At 48.0% G+C, this 27,591-nt stretch overlaps 1 protein-coding gene across 1 annotated transcript; it reads left to right on the forward strand.

The window, feature by feature from the left end:
* Window positions 1-685: 685 nt before the first annotated feature.
* Window positions 686-26,562, forward strand: LOC104553590 (cytosolic phospholipase A2 beta). The gene is made up of 21 exons (XM_061998118.1): window positions 686-706; window positions 6,352-6,424; window positions 7,392-7,568; window positions 8,190-8,326; window positions 9,322-9,453; window positions 10,620-10,678; window positions 12,019-12,061; window positions 13,235-13,298; window positions 13,684-13,811; window positions 13,938-14,048; window positions 15,094-15,131; window positions 15,966-16,101; window positions 17,181-17,317; window positions 17,601-17,823; window positions 18,410-18,527; window positions 19,526-19,663; window positions 20,774-20,878; window positions 21,165-21,350; window positions 22,447-22,613; window positions 23,903-24,089; window positions 26,318-26,562. Exons 1-21 carry the CDS (start codon window positions 686-688, stop codon window positions 26,560-26,562), a joined length of 2,625 nt encoding a protein of 874 aa, XP_061854102.1.
* Window positions 26,563-27,591: the final 1,029 nt, after the last annotated feature.

Below are 27,591 nucleotides of genomic sequence, written 5' to 3' on the forward strand. Positions count from 1 at the left end.
TTGAACAGAGCATTCAGAAGAGGCTTAGTCTCTCACCAGAGATCCCCAACAGATGAGATTCAGCTGTCCCTGGGTGAGGGAGCCCTGGCCCAGGCTGCCCAGGGAGGCTGTGGAGGCTCCTGCTCAGGGGCTTTCCAAACCCACCTGGACACCTTCCTGTGTGACCTGATCTAGGTGGGAGCTGCTTTGGCAGGAAGGTTAGACTAGTTGATCTCTAAAGATCCCTTCCAACCCCCACCATGCTGTGATTCTGTGAAGAACCTACTGGGACTGGATGATCTCTAAAGGTCCCTTCCAACCCCTACCATTCTATGACTCTCTGAAATTCAGCCATTGACAGATGGAAGAGATGGGGAGTGAAGGGAGACTTTCTGACCACGGCAGAACCCACCCAAAAACCTGGCAGGAGAATGCTGTGGCATTAGCAGACAGTGAGAGGCAATGGGGTGGCAAGCAAAGCTGTGGCAGCTGCAGCTTTCCTCTCACCTCTCACATCGCAAGGCTCTCAGACGTAGGCAGACTCTTCTCCACACAGAGGAGGCAGAGGGTGGAGCTCAGCACCTCTATAAATTATATGTGTCCTTCAGGTTAGTTCAGCAGCAACAACAAGCTGTGAGTGTGTTTGTCAGCTGACGGGTCTGTTACACAAATTGGGGTTCCTGTTGCTGTCGCCATCTTCTTCACCATGGGGAGCCCACCGGCCAAGGTAAGAGGACTGTCGCTTCGCTCTTGCTGCAGGGACCTCTCTTCTCAGCAAGCTCCCTGCTCCTTGAGCCAGCTGAGCTGCAGAGAGGAGCTGGTGCAGCGTGCCAGGGTTATCTGGATCTCGGCAGGTTTGCCTTTCCCCCCTTTTACCGGGCGGTGACCGACACGGGCGCGGGCTCCAGCGCAGTCGGGCTGCAAACGTTGCTCTTTCCTTTGACACACATGCTGGAGTGAACACAGGCAAGAGAGGGCTGGCCTCGATGGATTTAGCTCACTGTGAAAGTGGTTTAGCCCTACTGCATGCTTTTCTCAGGGCAGCACATGTTCCTGCTTGCCCCGGCTGAAAGAACCCAACAGCTTTTTCTGGCAACAAAGCACGATTGATATTACTTTAGCTGCAGGGGTGAGTTCTAACGAGCTGCCTGGCTGCTTTAGCTGTCTTTAACCTAATATTTACAGCATCTAGTGGAAGTATTTAATGTCTGGACATCAGCTTTCTGCTAGTAAGTTCCATTGTAACTGGTAGCTTTTAGTATAAACCACCAGAGTTATCAGCTGAGAGTTATTTTCTCATGTACCTCTTGATGTGTGAAGCAGATGTGGTGTGTTTCCAACTAACTGCATCCAAAGCCATGTCAAATTTTGCAACAAGTAAGCAAACATGGGCATTCATGGGTTTTAAACACAGTGGGAAGCAGTCTTACGTGCCACAGTTTATGGAGCATCAGCAAGAACCAAGAATACTCGCTGTATTTGTGCTGTGTAGGTGAAGCTAAACACTCGGGAAAGTCTCAAAGAGGTGGCTGAAATAATGGATTAAAACCAAACTCTGAATGCTCAGAGTCAGGGGATGTAAATTGTAAATATGCTTTGTGCTTTCTGGATCAAACGTGTATCTCATCTACCTGTTAGATACAGAGCTTTCCATCTGCCTTAGGTATAAATAGTATCAATGGAAAATGCCAGTGTTGGATCCAATAAGATAATTCTGTATCTGATAGATGTGATAGCTTAGCTATGATTTTATCTAGGAAGTCTCAGTCACAGCAGAAGTTCTTGCACTTCATCCTAATGCTGCAACTGCTGTTCCACAAGTAGAGGCATACTCCTGGCTAACAAGGCAACACTGCCAGCAAGAGTACAAGCATAGCTTCAGGTCAGAAAGCTTCTGCTCCCAAAGAGGGGTATTGCCTCCATGCTGCAGGTGGCTCTGCCACTCTGTCAGGCAAAGGTATTTTTCAGTGTGTGTGGACTGGTGAATGGATCCAGGAGTCAGAGCAGAGTGCTTTGCTGATGTGCTGGGCTTTGGGCTTTTTTCCTTTCCATTAGAAAAGTGCAAGTTGTCCAGAGAAGTTGGATCCTTTGAACTGTGTAGGAAGACCTACATAGTTCCCCAGTTCACAGTCTCCCAGTTCATTTATTGCTGTTTGAAAGAAGCTGCCAGATCAGCACAGAAGTGATGGACAACATTCATCTACAACTTGCTGGGGGTGCTTTTGATCTTCATGACAGGGTGTTCTGCTCAGACAGGAATCATCACTGTTTAGCAGTTTTATCTTGTGAGCTATGGTATGATATCACACAGTCTCAAGGGCTGGAAGGGACCTGGAAAGCTCATCCAGTGCAACCCCCCTGCCAGAGCAGCACCACCTAGAGCAGGGCACACAAATCCTGTCAATACAAAGCCCTGAGGGACCCACTCACAGATGTAAAGAGGTGACAGGGATATGGATGTGAACAGGGGATGCATCCCAAATTCACAATGACTCTTGAGGCAATCCTTCAGTGGAGTCACAGTAAATGGAAGACAGATTAGATTTACTCACTGTCAACTCCCAGTGATAAGGTTTTGCGATTCCCAAGGAGAATGAGGCTTTCATGGTTGTGCTTTCTTCTGTTCCCTCTCTTAGCTTTGCATATTTCTTCAGTCTCTTTTCCCACCAGAACTTTGCACTCCTCTAATTTTGATGAGAACAGGCAGATGGTTGGAAGTTGAAATGGCTAGAAGTCATCTCACTGATGGAAGGGCTATTGAAGAATCTGTGTGGAGGAGAGTGCTCTGCAACCAGGCTGCTCATGGAGCTGCCTTCCAGCTTGTAGCTTGAACCTTAATTTGATACCTTGCCAAGTTTTAGTTGAATCAAACCCTCAGTATCTAATGTAAAATAAATGAGAATCTGCCAGATGATTAAATCTGATGTGAGATCTTGCACGTACAGTGTTGTACAGCCTCCACCTCACCACTGGAGAAGAAAAAAGGGATCCAGGAAAGGAAATAATGATTGATGGCTGAAGGGTATTGATGAAGCTGAGTGAGAAATCCTGCAGCTGCTTACAGAGGGTCTAAAGAAAGAGCAAACTCATCACACAGAGCTGGATATAACCTGGTGGTGTCCTGTGGTGGTAGCTTCTCTCAGAGAACCACATGGGTTTGGTGCAGGGGGAGTGGAATGGTGAGATTCCCACCAGCCTTCCAACATGTACAAAGGCAAGAAAAAAGAGAGGGTGATGGGAGGAGATTCCCAGAGAGCCAGGCTCTGCAGAAACTACCTCCTAGAAGACTTCCTAGCGAAGGCAGCTGTGAGATCTTGTTCTAGGAGCAGCATGAGGGGACAATAAGGAGTGAAATAAAGATATGAGCTGTTTTGGTAGGTTTTTTGTCTTTTACTGCCATCCAAAGACTGTCTGAGTAGGCTTCTTGTTATTAATGAGCTTTGAGAAGATTTGATAAACCCAAAGTTGTATTCCTGGGGTCGAACCTTGAAGTGACTGTAAACAGGAGAATGATGTGTCCTTCTGGAGCTGACAGGCACGTGACTGGTCTCTGCAAGCCAGACAGTAAGCCAGCAAATGTGTTTTATTAGTGCACATTACTATTCCAATCAATGAGATGTTGGCAGAGCTGTGAAGTTTTGCTTTGTGGAGTTTGACACAGCTGTGCTAATTGGGCCATGCCAGGTTTAGCTCCTGTTTATTGACTTGTCTGTATTTTGGACCTGAAGCAGCTCCTCCAAAAGTCACTGTGAGAGTACAGAAATGTAGTTCAGTGCTAAATGCTGTCAAGTGAAAAGGAGTTTTGTTTTGCTTTGGGTTTTTTTTTCCTGCCCTTGCATTTCTTAGCCTGTTCTTTGGGACTCTGGACATGCCAGTAGTTATTGATCCAGAGTGTTGTTGTTTAGGATGCAAACATACACAGGCAGCTGCATCCTGCTCTCTGTCACTGGCCTCAACGTGGCACGTTTCACAGCAAAACCAGAATGAACGTGCTTTTGGGGAAAGCCACCCTTGATTCTGGATAGTTTTGGTGCTGAATGCCTGTGAGCTAAAATGAGCCAAACTAGTACAGCTGCAAGAGCTGTCTGGGGAAGGCGCCTGTGCTTGTGAATTTGCATTCACCATGAAATCACACGTTGCTTTTCATGTGATGAAAACAGCAAATGCTGTCTCTAAGCAGATTGATTTTTCTTCTAGTAGAGTATTCTGGGATGCCAGCACTTTGGGGCAAGGATGTTAGCTTGGACATTTAGTTTTAAAGCAGGCCCTAGTGGTCTGCTCTGGGTGAAGCAGAAGATGAGCTCCACCTTTTTCTGATGAAAAAGAGAATCAGCCCATTTCTGGTGGTTATCCAAGGCTGGAGGAACTGCAGTCTCGGGAGCAGAGAGCTTCTGGCTTCCCCTGGGGATTTACACAGCCTTGTAGGGTTCATTATGGCCACATCTACTGTTTATCTTTTACCCTGCAGCAAGCAAGGACTAAGCTGCACCAGACTGTGAGTAGCAAAGAGGCATCTTTGATGATGTTTCCATCAGTGGGCAGATGTTGACCTGTTTAAGGGAAGTGATTGCTGTTGAGAGGGGAAGGGAGGAGTGAGGTTCTCTGGCTCTAGTGGGAGAGGATGAAAACATGAGCCCTGTGACAGCTGAGGGTGATGAACTGCCATTTTTATAAGCAATTAGGACATTTTCATCACAATAGATTCAAAGCAAACTGTATCCCAACACTTGTTTCTCCTGTGCAGGCAGACTCTGAGAGTAGTTTGGGCTTGTGTTGAGCAAGGGGGAAGTTGATTACAAAATAACACAGAATTAACATATTAATTAAAACAGTCAGCTCTGTAATTGGCTTCGTAATCCAGTGTTTCATGTTAATGAAACCCATTAGGAATGCTGACTGAGTGTTCCAGTTGGTACTTCTGTGTTAAATAACTATTTCCACAGGAAACTTAAAGTAAAATTCTTTCAGTGGGTAACTGGAACAATCTGGAAGTGCCTCAACTGGAACTTGGGGTGTCCACAATGCCTTAAACACAGAATGGTTTACGTTTGTCTGTTGCACATGGAGGAAAACAGAATCGAAACGCTTCTTGTCACACCAGAAGAAACGTGTCTTGTGTTTTTACACCAGAAGCGCTTCAATCAAGCATCAAGAGGCCAAGACACCAACTAATCTGTGACTGTGTAGGTTTAACAACAGGGTTTCCCTGCACAGGGTGACTCTTGAGTATTAATCTGAATTTCCAAAGGGTGTGACTTGAAAAGTGACATCAGAGAATGTAAATGCTCAGCCTTTATTGGAACGTGCTGATTCACTGCTCAGTTGCTATCCACTTGATTTACCTCTAAACAAAACTGGCTCAAACTGGATGAAGGCTGCTCTTGTCTCTAATAGCCATGTCCAGCAGTCTTCATGTCATTTAAAGACTTTCAGATGAACTGTAGGGATTCCTTCTGTAGAGAAGTTTCTCCTGCCTCAGCTCTTGCTGTCTCCAAAGTTGATCATTTCAGTGTCAGGAAAGTTAATCGTGGTGTTTGCTTTCAACATGAAGTTGTCCAGTTGTGTTCTTACAGCAGGTGGGATACTCTCATTTAGACAAGTAGGTACCATGGTTCACTCAAGGTGGAGCTTAAGCTGCCTTTCAAATGAATGGGAAGCCTAAGTCTTTGTTGGAGTTAGGGGCAGGTGGCTTGAAATAAGCTTTGCAGTGATAACCTGCCTGTGATAGAAATTAACCTTGTGTCTAGAAGGGGTTTCATCCCCATTAGGCATTCTCAGTGTACCTAATGATGTGGGGTTCTGTGAGACTGTGCCTCCAGAGCAGGACACTTCTTTCTCCTTCTGCAGGGCTCCTGCAGGGCCTGAGGTCCATCACTCAGTCAGCAGTGCATTCCTCTTGGTGCCTTTTGGTGAGCTTGGCCTACTTAGGAGAGTCATGAAGATGTAGCCCTAGCTGGAATACAAAGTCAAAAGCTTTCAGAGCACTTTACCACGTTCTGGCATAGTGTCACTGCTGTGCCAGGAGCCAGGCAGGCAGCAAGTCCCTAGTGTTGCCTTCCAGATGCCCAGTTTTGACCTAGCTGTGGCACAGGACCCTCAGCTGGAGGCAGTACAACCATGGCCATGCTGCTGCATGCATCAGGCTGTGTGAAATCAGGCACCCCTCCGGTGACCACAGAAGCTTTCCATACCAAGTCCATGTTTTCCTTCCCTGCCTTCACTTCCTTAAGCTACTTAGCAAATAGGCCAGTGTGCAATCGTGCTGTCAGCTTGGTGTGCTTCCACTGGAGGGTGGGCCCTCGCTGCAAGCAGGCAAATCCATGCCATTTCTGTACTCTGAGCTGATCCATTTGCATTTGTTCTCTCTTGCAGATGAAGTTTTGCCCCGTGCACATGCTCTCTGTAAGGATCATACAAGCGAAGAACATCAAGTCAAGAGACCTGTGTGAGTTGTGGTTTGTGTTTTCAGTCACCTCCAGAGCAGTGTTCCTGAGTTCTGAAGGTCTACAAGCAACGTGCATAAAGCACAGCAATAGAAGTACTAATTCCAGGGCTATAATTAGATCAAATGCCCGAGCTAGCATTAAGTTGGAGGACGTATCTAGTGGCATTTCAGGGAACTGGTAAGGCTCCCAGGTGAATTTCCTGGTCCTTGTGAGGACGCTGCAATCTTTCAGTCTGCTTGGACTAGTTTGGTTTTGATGGTCACAACTGGTGTAGGTCATGTAATGGACTGGGGTTTTGGCACCCAGGCACACGTATTTAGGGACCTTTTGTTGAAGTGTGTGAGCTGTACACAGTAATCAAAGGTGAGTTAGAGAATTTCAAGCCTTCCAAAGCACAGCATCATTCGGGCTGTTGCTGTTCTCGGGTGACCAGCCGTGTTACATTGTGGTGATAGTTTCTGATTAAGGAGAGCCTCTGCAGATCCAGCCTGAAGCACACACAGGCCAAACAGACTTTCCTGTGTACTTTTGGTATTCAGTTTTCTTTAACTCTCACCCTCACAGCCTCCTATGGCTCCCTCTCAAGCTGTACCACGGCACACCCCCACATCTGTCCTTTCTGCAGAGGTCTCCTGTGGGTTCCTCAGTCAGGACAGAGACCTTGAGCTGCCTTTTCTCATACTCTCAAAACCCCTGGCCTGTGTTATTCCTGTAGTGAAAAATTGACATGTTCATCCAAAAAGCATCACTTTGCAGTGAGTTCCCTGAGTTACAGCTGAGACCGTTCCCATCTCACCATGCACTTGGTCAAGCCTGGATGCGAGGTTGAGTCTCCAGCTGGTTGAGTACCTGCCTGCCACGAGGCTGCCACGTAGCAATGCCCAGAGGTGGACACTGGGAAGGTGGTAGTGTGACAAGGCCTGTGTTTCTGAGTTTCAATGATCTCTTCTATCTACTCTGTTGAAGGGACAGTTCCACTTTCCTGCCAAAGCCTTGCGGGGCAATGTTATTCACTGCTCGATACCAGTCTGAAGTATTTAGGCATCTCGGGCTGCAGTAGACATCTTCAGTCAAGTCCTGACTCCAGCTCTGAAAGACACCACCTTGGAGATTTCCTTTCCCACCGTTGCCAAGCTTCACAAAGTAAATGCACGTTCCCACCCCGGCTCTTCCCAAAGGACGGCTGCTTGAGGCACTGACTGCACTAACCATGAGGAGTAGATTTAGGCTGGAATGGAGATGAAGATTCCCAAGTTGCTCGTGCCCTCGTGTTCTTGGGCCCACACTTGCTTTTAGCTCCCACAGACCCTCTTCCCTCACATCTAACCCTTCTCGAGAGCCGTCACATCCCCTCCACGTGGTTGTGCCGCGAGACTGAGCATGCCAGGCTCCTCTGGCCATTGTTCTCCTTTCCCCTAATCATCCTAACAGCCCTTTTTGGAACTGGCTCTAGTTTCAGTTGAACCTCTTTAACATCACTGACTGCCATGGTAGGGAATCTGCCCGAGGAGTGGTCACTGGGGTCCTGTGTAGCTCTTTCTCTTCACGTGGGAAACAACGGCTCTGGTGTGTGTCTGTGTACATTTGCCACGTGTACTGACCCAGGAATGAGATGGTTTTCCTTGGGTCCTTCCAACCAAGGGTGTCTTTACTTACTTAAAGTAACCAGTGATAATATTTATCAATCCCCAGAACCATGGGCTTCCCCCTTTTTCCCCACATCTATAACACTGGCACGGGGTTTCTACTTTGTCTCCGCTGCAGTGACGGCGTCCGACTGCTACGTGCGCTTGTGGCTGCCATCTGCCTCAAACAGAAAGCTTCAGACCAAAACTGTCAAGAACTCTGACAACCCTGTCTGGAATGAGACTTTCTACTTCAGGATCCAGAGAGAAGTTGAGGTAGGAAAAGAGGTAGAAACGGCAGCGTTGTGAAGAGCTGGGAGTGCCCAGTTGTCGCTCTGTTCATCGGTGGTGCCAAATGACCTAGGAAAGGGCTTGTGTAGCAGAATTTGCAACTGACTGGTTAGCACAGAGCAGTAGGCACATGCAGTACTGTTCCCCTCAGCTGGTTATAGACGTCTGTGATGTCAATGCCTACAGCCGAGCTAGCCCAGGTTCCCTCTCTTGTCGCCTGAGAGAAATAAGGATTGCTGTGACATGCTTGGTCTTGGCTGTTTGGATGGTTAATGTATAGAATGGTGGGGGTTGGAAGGGACCTTTAGAGCTCATCCATCCAACTCCCCTGCCAAAGCAGCTCCCACCTAGACCAGGTCACACAGGAACGTGTCCAGGTGGGTTTTGAAGCCCTCCAGAGCAGGAGCCTCCACAGCCTCCCTGGGCAGCCTGGGCCAGGGCTCCCTCACCTCAGCACTGACATAGCTCTGTCCTTATGTTTAAATGGAACTTTTTTTTTGTTCTCTTGAGCTGGAGAGCCCAAAACTGGACACAGGATTCCAGATGAGGCCTCAGCAGGGCACAGTAGAGGGGGAGGAGAGAGCTTTTCCTCCACTGGTTGTAAGGGAAGGGCTGCGGTGTAGACAGCAAATGTAATCCTACTCTAAGCTGTGTAGATAAGAGAACTTTGGAGATGGACAAACTGAACAAGTGTGTTCTTTGGGTGGTTTATCACTGTGATGCAGAGCACTGGATGCCTTCTTTTTCATTTCAGGATAGTGTGAGCTCTCTGTTGTAGCTTGCTGTCTTTTATTTCGTGAGGAGTTTCCCAAGGTTGGGTTTAGTGATGGTGCCCCACATGAACACTCTCCTGAAGGAGAGCACAGGTTTCTTGATTCTCCCTGCTGTGCTAGTCAAGCAGCTTGCAAAAGTCTCTGTGTTTTTGTTTGTTTCTGTGTAATAGCAGCTCAGTAAGAGTCCTTATTTTCTTCTACTAACAGAATGTTTTAGAATTGGCAGTGTGTGATGAAGATCCACTCACCAAAGATGACACACAGTTCACAGTTCTTTTTAATCTTGCTAGAGTCAGACCTGGGGAGATATTCCGTGAGACATTTGCTTTGAAATCAGAGGTAAGGACTGAAAACACGGGGGGAGACTGGCACAGCCTCACTGGCCACACTGCCTTCCCTCTTCAGTGGGGTTTGGGTTTGCATAAACAGATCTTCTTGTGTATCATCAAAACAGGTTTTTGTGACTTTGTGAATCTCTTTTCACAGACTCAGAGAATGAAGCACCTTTTCTCTCGCTCCCACTGTCTCTGTGGGGGCAAAATATCTTCATGGAGAGCATCTGTAAACAGTAATTTTATCTTTTAGAGTCCATATAGATGACTGACTGACTTTTTAGCTTTATTCCACTTTTGCCACCCCTCAGTTAAGAGGAGATTTCCTCTTAACTGGCAACTTTTAATTAAAGACATGAGGCCTCACCTCTGGAATGAAATGGTTCTTTCAGGCTCCTGCTGTTGGTGTTCATGCTGTATTGCCTTCTGTGTCATTCAGATTTCTCCAGCCCATACTAAAGGGACACCTGTTCTGCTGGTGTCTTTGGTATTAAGGAGCCCATGAAAGAGAGTTGTCCAGAGAATAAAACTGGGACAGGTCTGTGACAGCTCCTGGGCTTGTCTGGGCTGTGGCTGAGGTAGTGTGACATGCTGGTTGCATGAAGGAAGGAGACAGTCCAGACCCAAAAGAGCAGCTACTTCCCAAATGCCCAAAGCTGGTAGCGTGGCTCTTCCCTGTGACTCTGCAGGCTGGTGCCATGCACCTCTCAGCCAGGGAGTGAATCACTGGGAAACACAATGATTCAATGACCACCTGGATCCAGAGAACTCCTGCCTACCTCATCTCTGCTGGATTCAGTGTGAATGTGGTTCAAATGGTCTGTAGATGGAAGTGACACTGGCCTTGGTCACGGTTGTTGCTGGGCTTTGATGCCTTGTCCCTGCTTACCCCATCTTTGCACAAAGCCTTTGCACATTTGGGTTTCAGTCAAGCTTTCGCTCTCTGATTTTATCTTTAGAGTTCTGCATATCCCACAACAGGAGGATATTTACCCTGTGTGCCTTTCACAAGCCTGTGGCTTCCATTGCAGTCTCAGCTTTGGGAAGAGGGTCACACACAGCTTTTTGGTAACGTTGCCAGAGGAGATGTCAGCCATGGAAGTGCTTTTGAGGTGTGTCCACACAGCCAAACTCTTGCAGCCTCCAATAATCCATTTCCCCTTTTCTTTTTAGAAGGAGAGGTGCATTAAGAAATGGGAAAGTCTGGAAGTGGAATTCTGGATGGAAAGAATGTGAGTAAAACTCCAAAGCTCAGAGGTGTAGATCTGCCAGAGACTAATAATATCTCAGAGAAAGAGGAACTTCTTGCAGCTCTTCTTCCCAGCAGTGAGCCAAAATTAGCTCCAAACTGCTCTTTTTTACCTTAACTTCCACAGCTGGTCCTGCCTCTCAGTGTATTTCATGCAAATCTTACCTTCTGTTGGACTGTGCAAATGCAGTGACCTTGGCATGATGCATGACAAACTCTGCTCTTCAAGTTGTACATATTAACTGAACAGTGCCTAGAGCAGTGTCATGTCTCTAAAAGGCCAGAAAACTTCTCTTGTATGATTCTCATGGTACACACGTGGAGTTGTGTAAAGTCACTCATTAGGCAGTAGCTTCGTTGAACTCAAAATACAAACAATCAACAAATAATGAAGCTAGGGCCACTCTCCTCTCAAAGTGGTGGCCAACATTGGCTGAAAGAGACCAAAAACCATAAGAGAAACTTTATTCCTCTTTTAAATGCCATCACAAGAATCACTTTGGGTTTGTTTTCTAAATCAAGCTCTACACCACCCATTCTGGCACATTTGAGCTTAGCATTGCAAAAAAAAACCCCAAAGAACACCGTGTGGTCACAACTAACTGCATGGGTGGAAGGAGAAACTATAAACAAAGCTTCTCAAACATGGAAAAGGTGCAGAAGAAAGCTGCTGGTGTGTCACTGTGATGCTGGAGCTTTGGCCTTGATGAGAGATGCTGTTAGCCCACCCCACGGGTTCCTCATAGTGTTAAATAGCTGCACCCATGGAGTGACAGACCTGGATCCTCCAAGGTAGAACGGCTGGGACAAGGACTTTATGTTACATACCTCTGTGTTTTCCAGTCACACGTACTGCAGAGTGGGAGCTAATTCTTATTTGCCATTCATTCGTGATCAGCTGTAAGTTATAATCTGGAACAGTCAGAAGTGTCTGTCCTAATGAGTATTTGCAGAGTACATGTGTAGTAGTCATGGCTTTCTGCAAGTCATGTGGTCATTTGTTAATAGCAGGACTTGGTTACACATCAACCAATATGTCTTTGTTCTGCTGTATCTTAGCATATAGTTTTAAGCATTTTATGGGCTCTGATGTCTTGTTTGGCTGGACTCAGTGACCTTAAAGGTCTCTTCCAGCTGCAATGATCCTATGGTCTTGGTTCTTAGCAGGTGATTGCACCTCCTAGAAAAGGAACCGTGATACTAACACAGCCATATCCCATTTTAAGCAGGAAAGCTCAGAAAACTACTGTTTATTTTTGCTTTAGAAATACCAGGTACTCACACAGCTTCTTCTTTGGTTGGTTTTTGATTCTGTCTTTCCAGCCCTGGCCCTCCAGAGCACCTCATCACCAACGATGTCCTAGTGGTAAGGTTCACGGATGAATTTCACTTGGAGTGACTTTGGTTTGATTCTTGCCTCTTCCCCTCACCCATGTGATGAGTTATAGAGAAGCTACCATGATAGATAAGAGCATGGTGTGCTTTATAAAGCAAAAGATGTGGGGTGATTCCCGTTTGTTATGGCTTAACTGCTGCCCTGTCCATGCAAAAAAACAGAAGCTGTGTTTCTTGAGGTTCTCAGGTGTTTTCAGGTGGGTTGGAAGTGTTGCAGAAGCCTGTGCTTGTGCGTGTTCAAAGAGAAAACTGCTTGTGGTTCATGTAGTGTGATATGGCAGGAAAAAGAAAGGCTACAAAAGGGATGGAGCTGTAGAAGGCAATAGCGAGTATTCAGTGTGCTTGTGACTGGAAGGTTGGCTACTGTAACAGCTGTGGGGGCAATGAGTTTTTAAAACAAAGAGTTAGCTTAGCCATCAGAACACAGAGTCCTCACTTGGTGTTAGCCCGTGTGTGGTACATGACCCATCTCCTTGGGCTGGCCCAGCAGCTAAGGAGCACAAAGCACTTTGTGCCAGCCACTCCGAGCCTGCACGTGGTTGCCAGATACTAACCTTCAGCACCCCCGAGGCAAAGTAACACATATTCTGTTCTTTCCCCCTCATTTTCTGTGTGAGGCATAAGAGCTGTCATGATTGGCATGTGTTGTTCCCAAAATGCCTTGGAAAACTCCCCTGCCATGAGTTATTAAAGGTGAACTGGAATGACTCAGGCGGAGGGTAGGGTGGAATAAATCCCTGATCTCCCTACATTAGGACTAGCAAGAAGATGACTTGTAGACTAATCACTCCCACAATACACAGAAACTCATCATCAGGTGTTTCCCCCCACCCTTCCTAAATAATGATCAGATATGTGTGCAGCTGTTTGGGTAACAGTGTGGTGAACAGAGTTAGCTGATTTGGGGATAACTTGGATGGATATAACAACCTCTAGCAACGTGCCACTGGATGGAGAAGCCAGTTCTGAAGCAGTGTAACTGGGCTACTGCCCTGGCATAATGAGCTCTGAATTTCCTCTTGTGCAGCTGGATTGCTTCCAGCACTGAGACCAGTTTAGTTGCCTCTGTGTTATGAGTAGTGCTTGTCTGCATCATGTGTCCTGATTTGCTCTCTTCACACTTTCCCACTGCTCTCTTTTCCAGTCCCGGGAGGTTTGCTGCTTGGAAGTGCAAGTGGGCATTCATGAAAGCAGGAGGTATTTGAGAGGTATGCCAACTGCTCTGTGAAGCAAATCAGCCCTGTGCTAGTCATTCAGACCCAGATGGAGGCACTTCAGGATACTGAGAGGACCAAGGATGGTCTAAAGCCGATGAAACGCAGAGCAGTGGAAGTCCCTGAGCTGCCTCTGGTTGTAACACAGATGTCTGTGTCTTTGCCTTGAAACTGTCAAGTTTGGACACAGTAAACTTTGCTGGTGGGAGGGTGAGAGAGTGCAGCCTCTGGGAGCACTCTGAGCTATGGGGTGAAGGCAGAAGTAGCAGCTCCTGTGCTGTGGGAGACTTGCCAGCGTGGCAGCTGACAAGTGCCAGCTTTGTTAGCTGTTTTGCCTGAGCAGTGGTGTCATCTTCTGAACGGGTCTCCTTTCCCTCAGAGGGTAAGAATCTCGTGTTTACCGTGCCTGCATCCCATGAGGGAACACAGAAAACTACAGAGGACACAGACACTTTCTACTTCCATTGTGTGAAGGCTTGGGAGCCAGTTCTGCAAGCCAGGCTGCAGGTAATGGGCGCTGTGCCAGAGCACTGCTCACGCTGCTTGCTCATCCCCAGTGTCACCAAAGCAGCAAAGAACTGCACTGTTTGTGAATAAAACCCATTGGGGGGTGTTTCTTTTTGTTCTCTGTAGAAAGTTTCTGATAAAGAAGACGACAACAGCAATCTAAGTGACACCTTAACAGTACCCCTGAAGTTTCTCCCTCTGGGACACAAAGTGAAAGTAACCCTCCCTGTGAGACACGTAAGTGTTGCGCTGTTGATGTGATCTTTTGGAGGCAGGAGTCAGTTATTTCACACCATAACATGCATTATTGTAAATCAAATAGTAAGTCTGAGGGAGAACTTTGTGCAAACACAAGTTTTGGTGTCAAAAAGGTTGGGTTTTCTCAGGGAAATACCGATAGAAGCACAGAATCTGAAGGGTTGGAAGGGACCTGGAAAGAGCCTCCGGTGCAACCCCCCTGCCAGAGCAGGAATTCATCCTGGTCAGTTGAGATGCTTTTCAGACCAACCTCTGCTGTCCTTAACACAGTTAAGGAATACTCACTACCTCTGCCAAGGCTTTGGGATGCCTCAGTGCTCTTTATCAAGCTCAAGGACCAGCTCGGTCTACAGACCTCAATTTTAGGTGGCTAAATTGAAATGGAGTTGAATCTGACCCTCAGACAGCAGTTGTGTCCCTCTTCTGTGTGTGTGCAGGCATGGTAGTAACTGGTGACGAGATACCACTCTTCAGTTGCTTCAGAAACAGTTTGCAGTGCTGCTGTGTGGCCAGATGAGTCTGTTAACAGCCACTCATCCTTTCCCAGACCTTGCAGCAAATGAGAAGCAAAGATGGGAGGGGAAGAGCTTCTCAGCAGCTTTTCCTGTAAAGAGAAGTTAGAATGAATGTCTGTTTCTCCACTAGTGGTTCCCTACCCCTGGCCTCTCTCCTACCTCCAGCAGCTTTTAGTAAGGACTTGTATTTCCTCTCCTACCACTGCCTTTGTCTGACTGCTCAAGAGCAGGAGGGTGGCAGCGTGACTGTGCTGCTGGGGTAGGATGGTTCACGGAGAGGAAGACATCCTGTTTCACAGCCTGTCCATCTAGGCACTCTGACTCCTCCTTTTGCTTCTCTCTAGGATATGTTTGGTGTTTAGTTGCTTCCCTTCTCTTTCCTGCTACAGTTTCCCAGAAGGCTGTGTGCAGGGTTGTAGTGGTGGGATGTTGCAGGAGGCTCTGAAAACCTTCAAAGCTTCTCTTTTCCCCAGTCATTCACACTCCTGCTCTCATTGCTTTGTTTACAGAATGTGCCATTGCAGTTTTACCTCCAGCTAAATGATTGGTAAGAGGACTGAGTTTTCTTCTCTGTTGTTCTCTAAAGGTTTTATTGCTCTTTGAACTGTGAGTTCTGGAACAGAGCCTCCTTTAGATACAAGGAACGCACCAGACTAGGGGCGAAATATAACAATAGTTAAGTCACCATTAAAGAGTCACCACAAGAGATCAAAGTTAAATGTCCTTGGGGAAAACAGTCACGCCAAAATGCCCCAAAAAATAAATGATGGGAATTTCAAACAGTGAGGAGCTTAGTCACTGAGAGTCCTCTGTGTCACACACCCAAAGACTTGAGATTGGAGCCTTCTTCCTAAGGGACACTGACGCAGGAAGAAGGTGGAGGGAAAGGGAGAAGGTGAAATACACAAAACAGGGTCCCCACTTTGCTCAAACCACACAGGTGTGCTTAAGAAAACAGATTTGTGGCTCTGGTGACAGTTATGAAGCAGAAGGAATTCAGCTTGCCAAGCTGCTGAAAGACACAAATCACTGAATCACAGAACCTTAAGGGTCGGAAGGGACCTCGAAAGATCATCCAGTCCAACCCCCCTGCCAGAGCAGGACCACCTAGAGTCTACAGAGCAGTTTCCAACCATGAATGAATCCCCAAGGCTGTATTCCTTCATATTTGCTCTCCTTATCTGACAGCAAAGCTTTCACTGAAATAGCAGGAAATAAAGAGACCACGTGGAAGCAAAGCAGATGGTTCTCTGAAACTGGGAGCTGCATGGCTGTCTCTGAGCAGTGCCCCATGATATTTGATGCTATCCAGTAGACTGCAGCTGCTGGAAACAGATCTACATCCATTCTAAACACCAATCGTGCTCCTCTTGTGTTTCAGCACAGAGAGCCTGGACGTGCGCTTCGGGTACGATCTGTGCCGGGGAGAGCAGGACTTCCTGCAGAAGAGGAAGAGGGTGGTTGCCAGTGGCCTGAAGAGGGTTCTTCACCTGGAGAGAGATCTACATGGGCACGAGGTCTGTGAGCTGGTGATCCAAACATGGGGTGTGGGTCTGTTGGGTTAGGATTGGCCCAAGTCCCCACTGAATGTCCAGTAGTTTTTGGGTGTTGGTGGCGAGCCGCGGGTTCAAACGGCAGCAGATCAGAAGCTCTGTGTGGCACGTCCCACGCTCATCTAAACCTTCAGCTCAGGTATTCACAGGATCACACAGTCTGAAGGGCTGAAAGGGACCTGGAAAGCTCATCCAGTGCAACCCTCCTGCCAGAGCAGGAGCACCTAGAGCAGGGCACACAGGAACTTGTCCAGCTGGGGTTTGATGCCTCCATTCTTTTCAGTGGGTCAGACTCCCAAGGACACAATGTACCACTCTTCAAAGCCAACTTTTCCAACAGTGTGAGCAGTGGGTCAGCAAGATACGAGGCCTTGGTACATGGTGTTAGACCTGGCCTAGCCAGACAACCCAAACCAAGCAGGGAAACAAGAGTATTTGGCATTCACCTCACACAGACGCCTATGACATCATGTAATGCCCTTTCTTCAGCTTTACTTTATTTTGTTTCCACTTTCAGGACACTTTTCACAAAAAGCCCAAATTCTTTAGGGTGGGGAAAGAGCATTTGGTGACAAGCTCCAGCTGAGCTATGTTTTGCTGCCAAGATCCAGGGTGAATTTTTAAGTGCACATTTGTTTCCTTGCTGGAATTCTGTTTGTTGAATGGATGCTGTCCAAAGAATCCTTTTGTTTGCTTGATGTGTTCTTTTCTGAACTCTGCTCGGATCCTCCTTGAATCCATTCTTAATTACAGCAGTGTATATACCACTATCTGTTATTAATCACTGCAATTCCAGTTGTAAAGAACGAGGGGAAGAAGGAAGGTTAAAAGTGCTGCATAGTCAAACTCATCCAGGCTTTGGGGTTAAGGGAACCCAGTGAGTATCTGGAGACTGATTTAAGGAAGGCATTGCTACGGCCTGGCTGAATGCTGGCTTAATTTCACTGCCTCCCACTGAAGTCTGCTGAGGGAATGACCAGAGCTGTACTTGGGCTTTTCCAAGCGAGTAACTTTTTTGAAGATAATACTTATGTTTTGAACAGGTCCCAGTAATAGCTGTTATGGCAACAGGAGGAGGCCTCAGAGCAATGTCAGCTATGTTTGGCCACCTCTTAGCCCTTCAGAAGCTAAATCTCTTGGACTGTGTTACCTATCTCACCGGGGCTTCTGGCTCAACGTGGTGCGTATGGAAAACGAGGCTGGTGTTTGGAATGGCTGTGGCACTGCGTGTGCACACACTGGGAGAGCTGCACCTCTCTCAAAGGCTTACATTGTTAATGAGTTAATTCCATGGCACTGTTAATAAGTGGATTCCCTGGGAAAGCTGTTACTGTTGGCTCTCGATCCTAACTTCAGTTCAGGCTTGCTGAGTCTCTTCTCTGACGGCTGTTGGTGGGTAAATGGAGTCGTTTGCCAAAGCCATGCAAGTGAAAGCAGGGTTTTCTCCTGTTTCTGTTCTGCAGGACCCTGGCAGACCTGTATGAGGACGCTGACTGGTCACAGAAGTCTCTGGAGGGGCCACTTAGGGCAGTAAAACAACAAGTGACAAAATGCAAGCTCGACCTTATGTCTGTAGAGCATCTGAAGTATTATCACAAGGAGCTGGCTGAGAGGGCAAAAGCGGGACACGTGTCGTCTTTTACCACTCTGTGGTCGCTGGTCCAGGAGATGTTCTTACATGAGAGGGTATGTGCATGGTCCTGCCACACACCTGGGCAACATCCACTCCTCTGCTTAGAGCTTTACTCTTTGAGGGCACGATGTAACACGTGGGAGAAGTCCAAAGTAGCTGAGGCAGCTTGGTGTGATGTGTAGACAAGGACAGAGGATCCTGCAGCCAGGATTTTCCAAGGTAGCTGATGGTTTGAACGTGCCTCTGTGCTCAGGTGCCCAACAGCCTGCAACATCAGTAGGCAAGCTTTCAGAAGGGACTGAGCAATCCTCCCTGTCGAGTCTTTCAAGGTCCTTTTCTAGTTGGACACTTAAGAGCAAGACTAAGCTGTGAACTCATGTGAATGTTAGACTTGGCCTCGGTAAAGGTCTGTGGGATACAATCAAGGCACTCAGGTATCAGTGAAGAGGTTACTAGGTGTCAAAAAGGCAACCAGGAAGGAACCTGCAGGAACATGAAGGTCTCCCAAAAACGTGTCTCTCAGATTCCTCTGAGTTGTCAAACATCTGTTGTCTGTCTGTGCTCAGGTGGGTTGTGTCAGTGTTTCTGCCTTCTGCTCTTCCAGAGGTTTGCTGTCATTTGTTTAATCTCTTCTATTAGCCAAGAAAGTACAAGCTGACGGACCAGCGCAGGGCGTTGGAGCACGGGCAGAACCCGCTGCCCTTCTATGCAGTCCTCAACGTCAAAGAGGAAAAGTTCAGCACTTTCCAATTTAGAGGTAAGTGCTGCTAGAGTTTCTCCAGACTGCTTTTCATAAAATCACACAGGATCACAGAATCTTAAAGGTTGGAAGGGGCCTTGAAAGATCATCTAGTCCAACCCCCCTGCCAGAGCTGGGTGTTGATTAGGAAGAGCAAATCTGCTGGATGACGTCCTCAGGCACCAACTGAAGTTTCAGTTTTGCCACAGACATAGTGAGTGAGTGTGGGCAAACCATGTGATCTTCCTCTGCCTCAGTTCCACACCTACAGCATGGCTTTGGTGCCTCCTTAGTTTGTAGAGGTGCTGTGAAACGTAATTGTCGCTCCCCTAAATACTACACTGATGAGGGAATGGAAAAGGAGTGTGGCTGCTATGATGGGTGTGGTATGACACCCTTGGAGTGCACACAGGCTACATTCATCCAAAGGTATTAAAATGAGCAGGTGTTGGAACTAAAAAACAGTTAGTGCTTCCATTGGGTGAGTTTTCCAGCTACTGCAACACCAGGCCAGCTCGAGTCAGGAAACCACACGGCCATGCTCACACTCTGATGCTTTCTAGTTGGGGGCTGCTGTGTCTTCAGGCTGCTTTGTTAGATCATGTAGACTGACAGGTTTGGGTTAGCAGAGCTTTCATGCCAGTCATTCCTGGCAGGTTGGCTCACACTTGCACAGTTGTGGGTTGGATCACACTTGCACAGTTGTAGGATCGATGCTCTTGATTTCAAGAGGCAAGTGAGCTCCCAGGATCTTTGTATGGAAATACATATCTAAGCTTCTGAAGGTGATGTTTGACTCCTTCTGAGGTGGAAAAGCCTGGTTCCTTCTGTATGCAAATCATCTCTCAGTTTACATGGACCTAGACAATGTAGTTTGCAAGAAAAAGCTACTGCTAGCGTGGAGCTGCTGAGACAAGCAAGATCCACTGAGCTTGTGGAGGGCTTTATCCACAGAGGAAAGCTTTGTTTTCCTGTTTTTATTACAGTAACCATGCTGTGTGTCAATTCCTTTGTAGAGTGGACACAGTTCTCTCCTTACGAGGTGGCCATACCAAAGTACGGAGCCTCCATCCCTTCAGAGTACTTTGACAGCGAGTTCTTCATGGGAAGGCGAGTCAAGAAGCTGCCAGAATCTCGCATCTGCTATCTGGAAGGTGACCAAGCATTGCAATATGGTTCAGCACAACATGGTAGAAAGCATGGTCTGTGTACAACACACCTTGCCAGCAAGACTGCTGTAGGTCTTGGTTCAGTGGGCTGTTTACTCCTTTTGTACCCTCCTCTTTGTGAAGCTTCTTTCCTCCTGTCCTCCCTTTTAACCTGGGCAGATCTGGAAAGGTTAAAGCGTGGTTCCCCTTCCCATTCTCTGGATGAAACAAGAAGGTGGAGAAGGCAAGGAAATCATTATCCTTTCTTCCCTGACCACTCATCAGCTCTTTTAGCTTCACCAGCTATGTTTCTAGACAAGGCATTGCTGAAAACAAAATAAAGTGTAGTTCATCCATAACAACCCCAAAGGGGTGAGAACCATTTGAGCTTTGTGGGTTGAGAATGGTGTCAATAATTTTCCCTGCCCATAGAGATGAAGGAAGCCCTTTTCACCTCCAACATCTGCTTTGACTGGCTCTTCTGCCTCTGAAGGTGAAGAAAAGGGGAAAGCAACTAGTCAGATTTTAAATCCTGGTCAGAATCTTAGCCTTTGATGCCAAAACCAAGGATCCAGCCAATATCCAACCATATTTCTCTCACTCTGAAGGCTGGGAGAGCTGGTATTTGTTCCTCGTGTGAGTACCTGGCGTGGGCCTTCATGACAGGGGATAGCTGTTCCTTTCCAAAGCACACTCACATGTGGAGCCAATTCTGTTTTGATCCTGGACCTCCACAGAAACAAAACATGGGCCTTGGATCAAATGAAAGAATAAACCAGTTTAAGGAATGGCTTTCTGCTTATGTTCCTTCACTGATGCTCTCAAAGCCTGCTTTCTGTCACAAGTATCCTTTCAGACAGTGGCTGAGTGACCAGTGCCTCTCATTTTGTTACCCTGTACAATGCAGTGAACGCTGTGTGTGTGCAGTTATCTTTTGGGAAGGAGCACTGAAGTGCTGACACCGTTGTCTTTGGACTCTGTGGGACCTGCTGCTTAAGCTGTGTCGTGACAGGTTTCAGTTCACCCGGGCCAGTAACATGCAGCGTGGAGACTTGTGCATGGTCAGTGGTTAACATGTGCTGGGGCAGTATTTTTCCAACGTGCTTTCACTTGCAGGTCTTTGGACAAACATCTTTACCAGGAATTTGCTGGATGGCTTGTACTGGTCCTCAAATGCAAACGAATTCTGGCAACGATGGGCCCAAGACATGGTAGATATAGGTAAGAGTTCCAAACGCAGTGTTTGGTTCTGACAGTGCTTTCTGCTGGGGAGAGGGTTCAACAAGACACACTGTTACCACTGCAAATGAGAAGGGTGGCTTTCACTTGTAGCAAAAGGCCAAAGCCAGTGTGTCTTTTGCAAAAGGCCAAGCATCCCTTTGTTTCAATGACCCTGGGCATTTAGGTATGTTCTCGAGGCAGATGGCAAGGGCAGCTAGGCTGTAAGGCAGGACACATTGCTGATGGGGTTGGGTTTTTTTTCCTCACAGTTTCTTCTGTGTTTCAGAAAAGCATTGCCCAGAGGAGGATGTCACTGTCATCGAGCCTCCCTCGTGTTTGTCGGGGAAGCTGTATGAAATGTTTCAGGACATCATGACCAAGCGCCCGCTGCTGGCAAAGTCTCACAACTTCCTGAGAGGCTTAGAGTTTCATAAGGATTATATCCATCAGAAGAAGTTTAATGAATGGAAAGGTAACTGCAACAAAGAGTTAGCTGCAGTGTGCAGGTAACACCTCAGGGTCTTTGTTTTGTCTTGTTTTGGGCTTTGGAAGTCTCACCTGCGGAGATGATCTGCTCAGGGTTTGGAAATGTGCTGAGATGAAGCTCTGGTCATGGTGGCTGTTTCTGGAGGGGGTAACAGGTTAAAATGAACTATTCCATGGGCCACTACCCCCTGAAGGTAGCTGTAATATGCTCCTCTCCAGGAAGTTTGTCACTCTGCATAGATACAGTAGTCAAAAGGCTCAGCAAGGTAACAGCAGGAGGATGAACTAGCAGGTTGTTACCTGGGCCAGACAAAAGGAAGGACTCTGTAAGCATGTGTCTGGCATTTCTGCCTGTTGATTTATTCATCCAGAGAACTCCCTTTAACTCTTCCAAACAGAAATGCCAAGGTGCAACAAGGGAGAGTTGAAGCCACGTTGGTTTGGACTGTATATAGCAAAGAAAGGGAATGCACGAGCTTGATGTATGAGTGGAGCAGCAGATTTCTCTGGCCTGTGCTCTGCAGGCAAACAGGCAGAATGGTTTTACCTCTATGAAACACTCTGTGAGATGATGGCAAGCTGATGGAGTTGAGATCTTGTGCATCACAAACCTTTGTGCACTCCCCACACCCTCATTTATTCCATGAGCAGTGTGGGAGGACCCTGTGTTGTGAAGGTGAATCTGACTTCAGCAAGGAAACTCGTGTTCTCTGCCTCCTCTGGCTGCTCCTCTTTGGCAGCTTGTGTTTTCTCTCCCCTTTTTCATGCAAGTTCCATCACTATTTGTCCCTGGCTGCCATTGCACCTTCCCAAGTGTGTGTCCTGTGGAAAGCCCCTCCCCAGGGCAGCTGGAGCCCCAGGAGGGGCTGTACCTCTGAGGGGCTGCCTCGGGGAGGGAGTGTGGGCACGGAGGGGTTCAGACCTGCAGAGCAGAGGGACAGCTCCTGCAGCCACCTCTGTGGGCCCTGGTGTGGAGGGGGGTGAGCCTGGGGCTGGCTGCCCTCACCATGTGGCACAGACAGAATGACTGGCTCCTCCTTTCTTAGCAATGCACCCCTAACTGTGTCACAAATGTCTTTCAGACACCGTGCTGGATGGCTTCCCCAACAGCCTGACGCCGCTGCAGAAGTACCTGTGCCTGATAGATGTTGGCTATTTCATCAACAGCAGTGGTGCAGCACTTTTCAAGCCAGAGAGGAACGTGGATGTCATTATCTCACTGGATTATGGTTTGGGGAACGTCTTCAAGGTGAGATGATTAACGTGCTCTGCTCTTTGCAGCCCTGGTCAAAACTCTCTTTGTGTTATTGAAACTTTTAAGTGTCTAAGTCTTGGCCAACCAATCAATCATAGAATCATTTTGGGTGGAGAAGACCTTTGAGATCACTGAGTCCCTCCCCTAACCTCACACTGCCAAGCCCATCACTAAGCCATGTCCCCCAGCACCTCAGCTGTGCATCTTCTAAATACCTTCAGGGCTGGGGACTCCACCACTTCCCTGGGCAGCCTGGGACAGTGCTGGACAACCCTCTCAGGGAAAAAGCTTCTCCTAATCTCCAACCTAAACCTCCTCCAGTGCAACTTGAGGCCATTTCCTCTTGTCCTGTCGTTCATTACCTGGGAGAAGAGATTGATCCTCATCTTGCTACGGCCTCCAGAGAGGATCCCTCCTGCAGAGAGGGATCAGGTCTCCCCTCAGCCTCCTCTTCTCCAGGCTGAACACCCCCATTCCCTCAGCTGCTCCTCATCAGACTTGTGCTCCAAACTTTGTTGCCCATCTCTGGACACTCTCCAGCCCCTCAGTGTCCTTCTTGCAGTGAGGGGCCCAGAACTGGACACAGCATTTGAGCTGCAGCCTCACCAGTGCTGAGTACAAGGGGACAGCCCCTGCCCCAGTCCTGCTGGTCACTCTGTGTCTGATACAAGCCAGGATGCCCTTGGCCACCTGGACACACTGGCAGCTCATATTCAGCTGCTGTTGACCAACACTGCCAGGTCTCTCTGCTGGGCAGCTTCCCAGCCTCTCTTCCCCAAGCCTGTAGCATTGCCTGGGGTTATTGTGCAGGACCCAGCCCTTGGCCTCATTATGCCTCATACAGTCAGTGTCAGCTCCTGGCTCCAGCCTGGCCAGGGCCCTCTGTAGAGCCTTCCTGCCCCCAAGCAGGTCTGTGCAGCCACCCAGCTTAGGTGTCATCTGCAAACTTAAGGAAAGTGGTCACCATGTGTTAGAGGAGGAAAGAAACTTCCTTCAAACCCAGAGCTATAGAAGCTGTTAGGCTCTTTTGTCTTAACAATTGATTGCTGGAGACATGGCCTTGATCTCTCCTGGTCTGTCCTCGTGGCAAATTCCAAGTGTGGCTTTCAGCCATTCCCTCTAGCTATAAGAAAGGGTTATGCTGTGGCTACTTTGGACTACACATTCATTGCAGAGTGATTCCAGGGGCTGAATGAAGTCGCTGTGGCATTGCTACGATATGTCAGTGAAGCTGGTTCTTGTTTCAGTGTCAGCTCTAAGACAGTGGCATTCTGTGTCCACAGCAATTAGAGATGACATACAAGTATTGCAAGATACAGAAAATCCCATTCCCCAAAGTGGAGCTAAGTGAAGAAGATGAGAAGAACCCCAAGGAATGTTACATCTTCTCAGATGCAGAGGACCCCAGGGCACCCATAGTAATCCACTTCCCCCTGGTGAATGACACCTTTAAGGAATTCAAGGAGCCTGGTAAGTCAACAAAACTGTCCTTTCTAACTGAGTTTGGGCTATTTATCTCTCCACAGCATGGCTCTTGATTGTGCTTTGTAGGGATCACTTTAAGCAAGGGCACAGCCTTTGTGTGAGTGAGACCATCCTGGCTCCTACCTGTCATGGCCATACACGTGTGTTTGGGTGTTCTGCTGGGCTGTGACTGAGCAAGCCCACTCCTCTAGCAGGCCAGGTTTAGGTGACTGCTCTCAGCTCAGAGTACATCGGTTTCCACCATGGCAGAGGACAAGGAGTTGTCAACCCTTTCCCTGTTAGCCTTTTCACCAAAACCAGAGTTGTGTTGCCCAGGTACAGAGTGAAAGTGCATCTCTGAGTTTCCCAGGTAACACAGCTCAGACCCTTCCTCCCTTTCCCCAGGGCATTCAACAACAGACGTGGCTTTGTTGTGGGGACATAGGCAGGCTGGTTCTGTGTGGAGGCCCAGCAGGCTCTGGGCAGCAGGGTCTGCCCTCAGATGTTGTCTTGCAGCAAAGGCAATGTTAGAGCAGGAGAACAGAGAGTATAGACCAGGTTTCTCCAAGAGCCTGTGAGATACTCTGCACAAATCAGACAGGTGGTATCTTGTTGGTGCCTCTGCTGCCTGACATCACCTGAGACCTTCCTCTGTGCTGGAGCTGCTGCAGCAATGAACCATGAAGTGTCTCACACACCACCTTTGGAGTTATCTAGCCATGGGGAACTTCTGCTTTCTCTTGCTGCTGCTCAACACAGCAGCCAGAACCTTCACTCTCCTTCCACTTTACCCAACATTACACTGTGGTACTGGGACCATGGCAAAATGGATGTGTCTGAGGGAATGTTTGGGGGAGGTTGCTGAAGAGGAGCAAAGCAGGTTCAGTCAAGCTCAGAGAATATGTGCAGTAAGAGATGCACCAACAAAAGCCCATTTAGAATCCCCATGGCTGGATGGAGGACATGCCCAGGACAGGGAACTGGGCTGTTTGGTGGAGGCTGGGCATGGTGGAAGTGGCAGTGTGCAGTGAGGGATGGCTACTGAGCAGTGGCTAGCAGCTAAAGCAGGTGAGTGTTTTAGAGTCTCTCTGAATGAAAGGGATTGTACAGAGAGCAAAACAGCTGTAGCAGCTTCTCAGCAGCCAGGGCCCAAACCCCTGAGCTGTGAGGCTCACCTGCATGTCTGGGAGCAGCTGATGATTCCTCAGTCAAGCTGACAGCCAGCAACTGATGCTGGTGGCTGGGGGAGGAGAGCCCTTGGCAACCTGCTTGAGTGGATTTCAAGTTTAACAGCAGGGCTTTTCATTTCTAGATGCCTGAGAAACACTCTGTGGAATGTTGGTACTTCTTTGTCTTGCTTTTAACTGTTTAAGTTCTAGAGAAGAGAATCAGCTTGTGAAGTGTCCATTTATAATGCAACTCTAGACTGCTTCTGTGTGCTTGGGGCAGATGCAGCTGTGCCTGAGCGTGGATAGCACAGATAACAACAGCTCTCTCAATAATGGGAGGCTCAATGACACAAAATTGGGCTTTTTAAAATACAGCCACTTCTAGTGACAGCCTGTGCCCAGCACCCTGAGATCACACTGCCCAGAAACTACTGAGTTAGACTAAAATCTGCTAAGGCTGAAGCAAAACTCACGTGGCATTGCCTTGGGGTTCTGGCAGATGTCATAAGGAGTATCTCAAGGACCTAACAGGGAGGATGGATGTTGGGGTTAAGCTGAGGCTGAGTTGAAGGCTGAGAGGCTCCCTGGCCTGGCTGTGCATCAGGCAGTGCTGTGTGACTGGCATCAACAGGTCTCCTTGTGCCCACTCAGCCCTCACTCGCTCTCACTGGCAGCTGTGTCCGTGTCCCTGCTCAGGAGGCCTGGCCCTGGGTTTTGAAAGGTGTTCTGGGTGTGTGGCTTGTCTGAGAGTGAGACTTAGAGGGTCTGGGAAAGGATGTGGACCCAGGGGGTCTTTTGCTGTCTAGGAGAGGGTCTGCAGAGGCAGGGCAAGGGGGAAGGCAAGGATCCCAAGCAGTCCTGCTGAGGGCTTTCCAGGACTGAGCTTTAGCAGGAGAAGAAGGGTGTAGGGGCAGCTGGGAAAGCTCTTTCAAGCTGAGGGGGCTCGTTAAATCTTTCCTGGAGGCTTGTTTTAACAGCAGGTTCTGCTGAATACTCAGTCCTCTCCAGCACCCTGTGTGTCGTGCTCCAGACTCAGCTCACTGAGCCTTCTGTCTTTCTCCGCAGGGGTAAAGCGAGATCTCTCAGAGATGGAAGAAGGCAAAGTCAATCTGGAGAGCAGCTGCTCACCTTATTACCTCATTAGGCTGATCTACTCCTCAGAAAATTTTGACAAGCTGGTGAACCTGAGCAAGTACAACATCCTCAATAACAGAGAGCTGCTCCTGCGGGCGATCCGCAGCGCCGTGGAGCGGAGGAGGCGCAGCAGGACTGCGAATCTGCCCAGCTACTCTGGAGCTGGATACCTTTAGCTTGGGTTTTTGTACTGTTCCCCACTGAAGGCTACACCAGTGACATTCCAACAGCTCACAGTCACATTCCAACACTTCACAGTCACATTCCAACACGTGCCAGTGTTCTTGTTTGCAGGAAACTGAGGAAACCTGTACATTTCTCATCTTGCCTCCTTCGAGTTCCTAGCTTTCAAAAGGGTTTATTTAATCTCCTCTCCCCAAGTTTTCAGGCCATGAGAGCCTCACCCTGTGGTCTTAGCAGACCTGGATCTCCTCAATCTTATAGGGTATGGTGGTGGTGATAGTGATAGTTCTTCATATGTGCCTGTCCCCTCAAGCCTGAGCCCATGGCTGGTGTCTTTTCACTGCTTCCTTACAAACCAAGTCCTGGCCATTTGCATTCAGTAATGTCCAGATTTTCAGACAGGCTGAGCAACTAGGATTTGCACTGAATTGGTGGGCTCAGCTTTGAAGTCAGGCCCAAACAGTCACGTGTCTATCTGTGAACAGCAGCCAAACAGTTGTGTCTGGCTGATTCCCCTCGCAGGTTTTGCATTTATACCGTTGTTTTTTTGGACTCCCCTGTTCCCCTGCAAGAGTTTGGCACAGAAACGCTGCTCCAGACTGCCATGACAGGGCAGTTACATTTCAAGGAGGAAGGACATTAGCTGCAGAGAATGAGGATGGTTCATTTGAGCGTGTGCTGGAGGGTAAAAATAAGTGCATACAGGTATGAGTGATTTTATTGACTGGTATGGGGGTTGTCTTTATGCATTGGAAGAGTCTGAAACGAGCTTTTTGAGACCAGAAACTCAAGGGGAATGATTACCATAGACTGAAACACATTTGATTCAATAATCATGACCAAGACATAAGCTGGTTCTTCTTCTATAAGTAAGCTGAGTGTAGAGTAACTCACAGAGTGCAGAGCCATTGTGTTGTCACACCCAGGAGGCTGGTTTTCCCTTTACACTCTGTCCCTAACATCACAAGCAAAGTATTTTCAATAGGTGCTATACTAAAGCAGAGCACAAATGGAAAGAAGGA

The sequence above is a fragment of the Colius striatus genome, chromosome 6, assembly GCF_028858725.1.
Source record: "Colius striatus isolate bColStr4 chromosome 6, bColStr4.1.hap1, whole genome shotgun sequence".
Lineage (NCBI taxonomy): Eukaryota > Metazoa > Chordata > Aves > Coliiformes > Coliidae > Colius > Colius striatus.

Bases quoted from the DNA above. Each gene is read 5' to 3' on its own strand.
- LOC104553590 (XM_061998118.1), top strand. From the start codon at position 686: ATGGGGAGCCCACCGGCCAAG. The intron at 17,318-17,600 runs GTGCGTATGGAA...TCTGTTCTGCAG, and splicing joins GGGGCTTCTGGCTCAACGTG to GACCCTGGCAGACCTGTATG. The intron at 20,879-21,164 runs GTAAGAGTTCCA...TCTGTGTTTCAG, and splicing joins CCAAGACATGGTAGATATAG to AAAAGCATTGCCCAGAGGAG.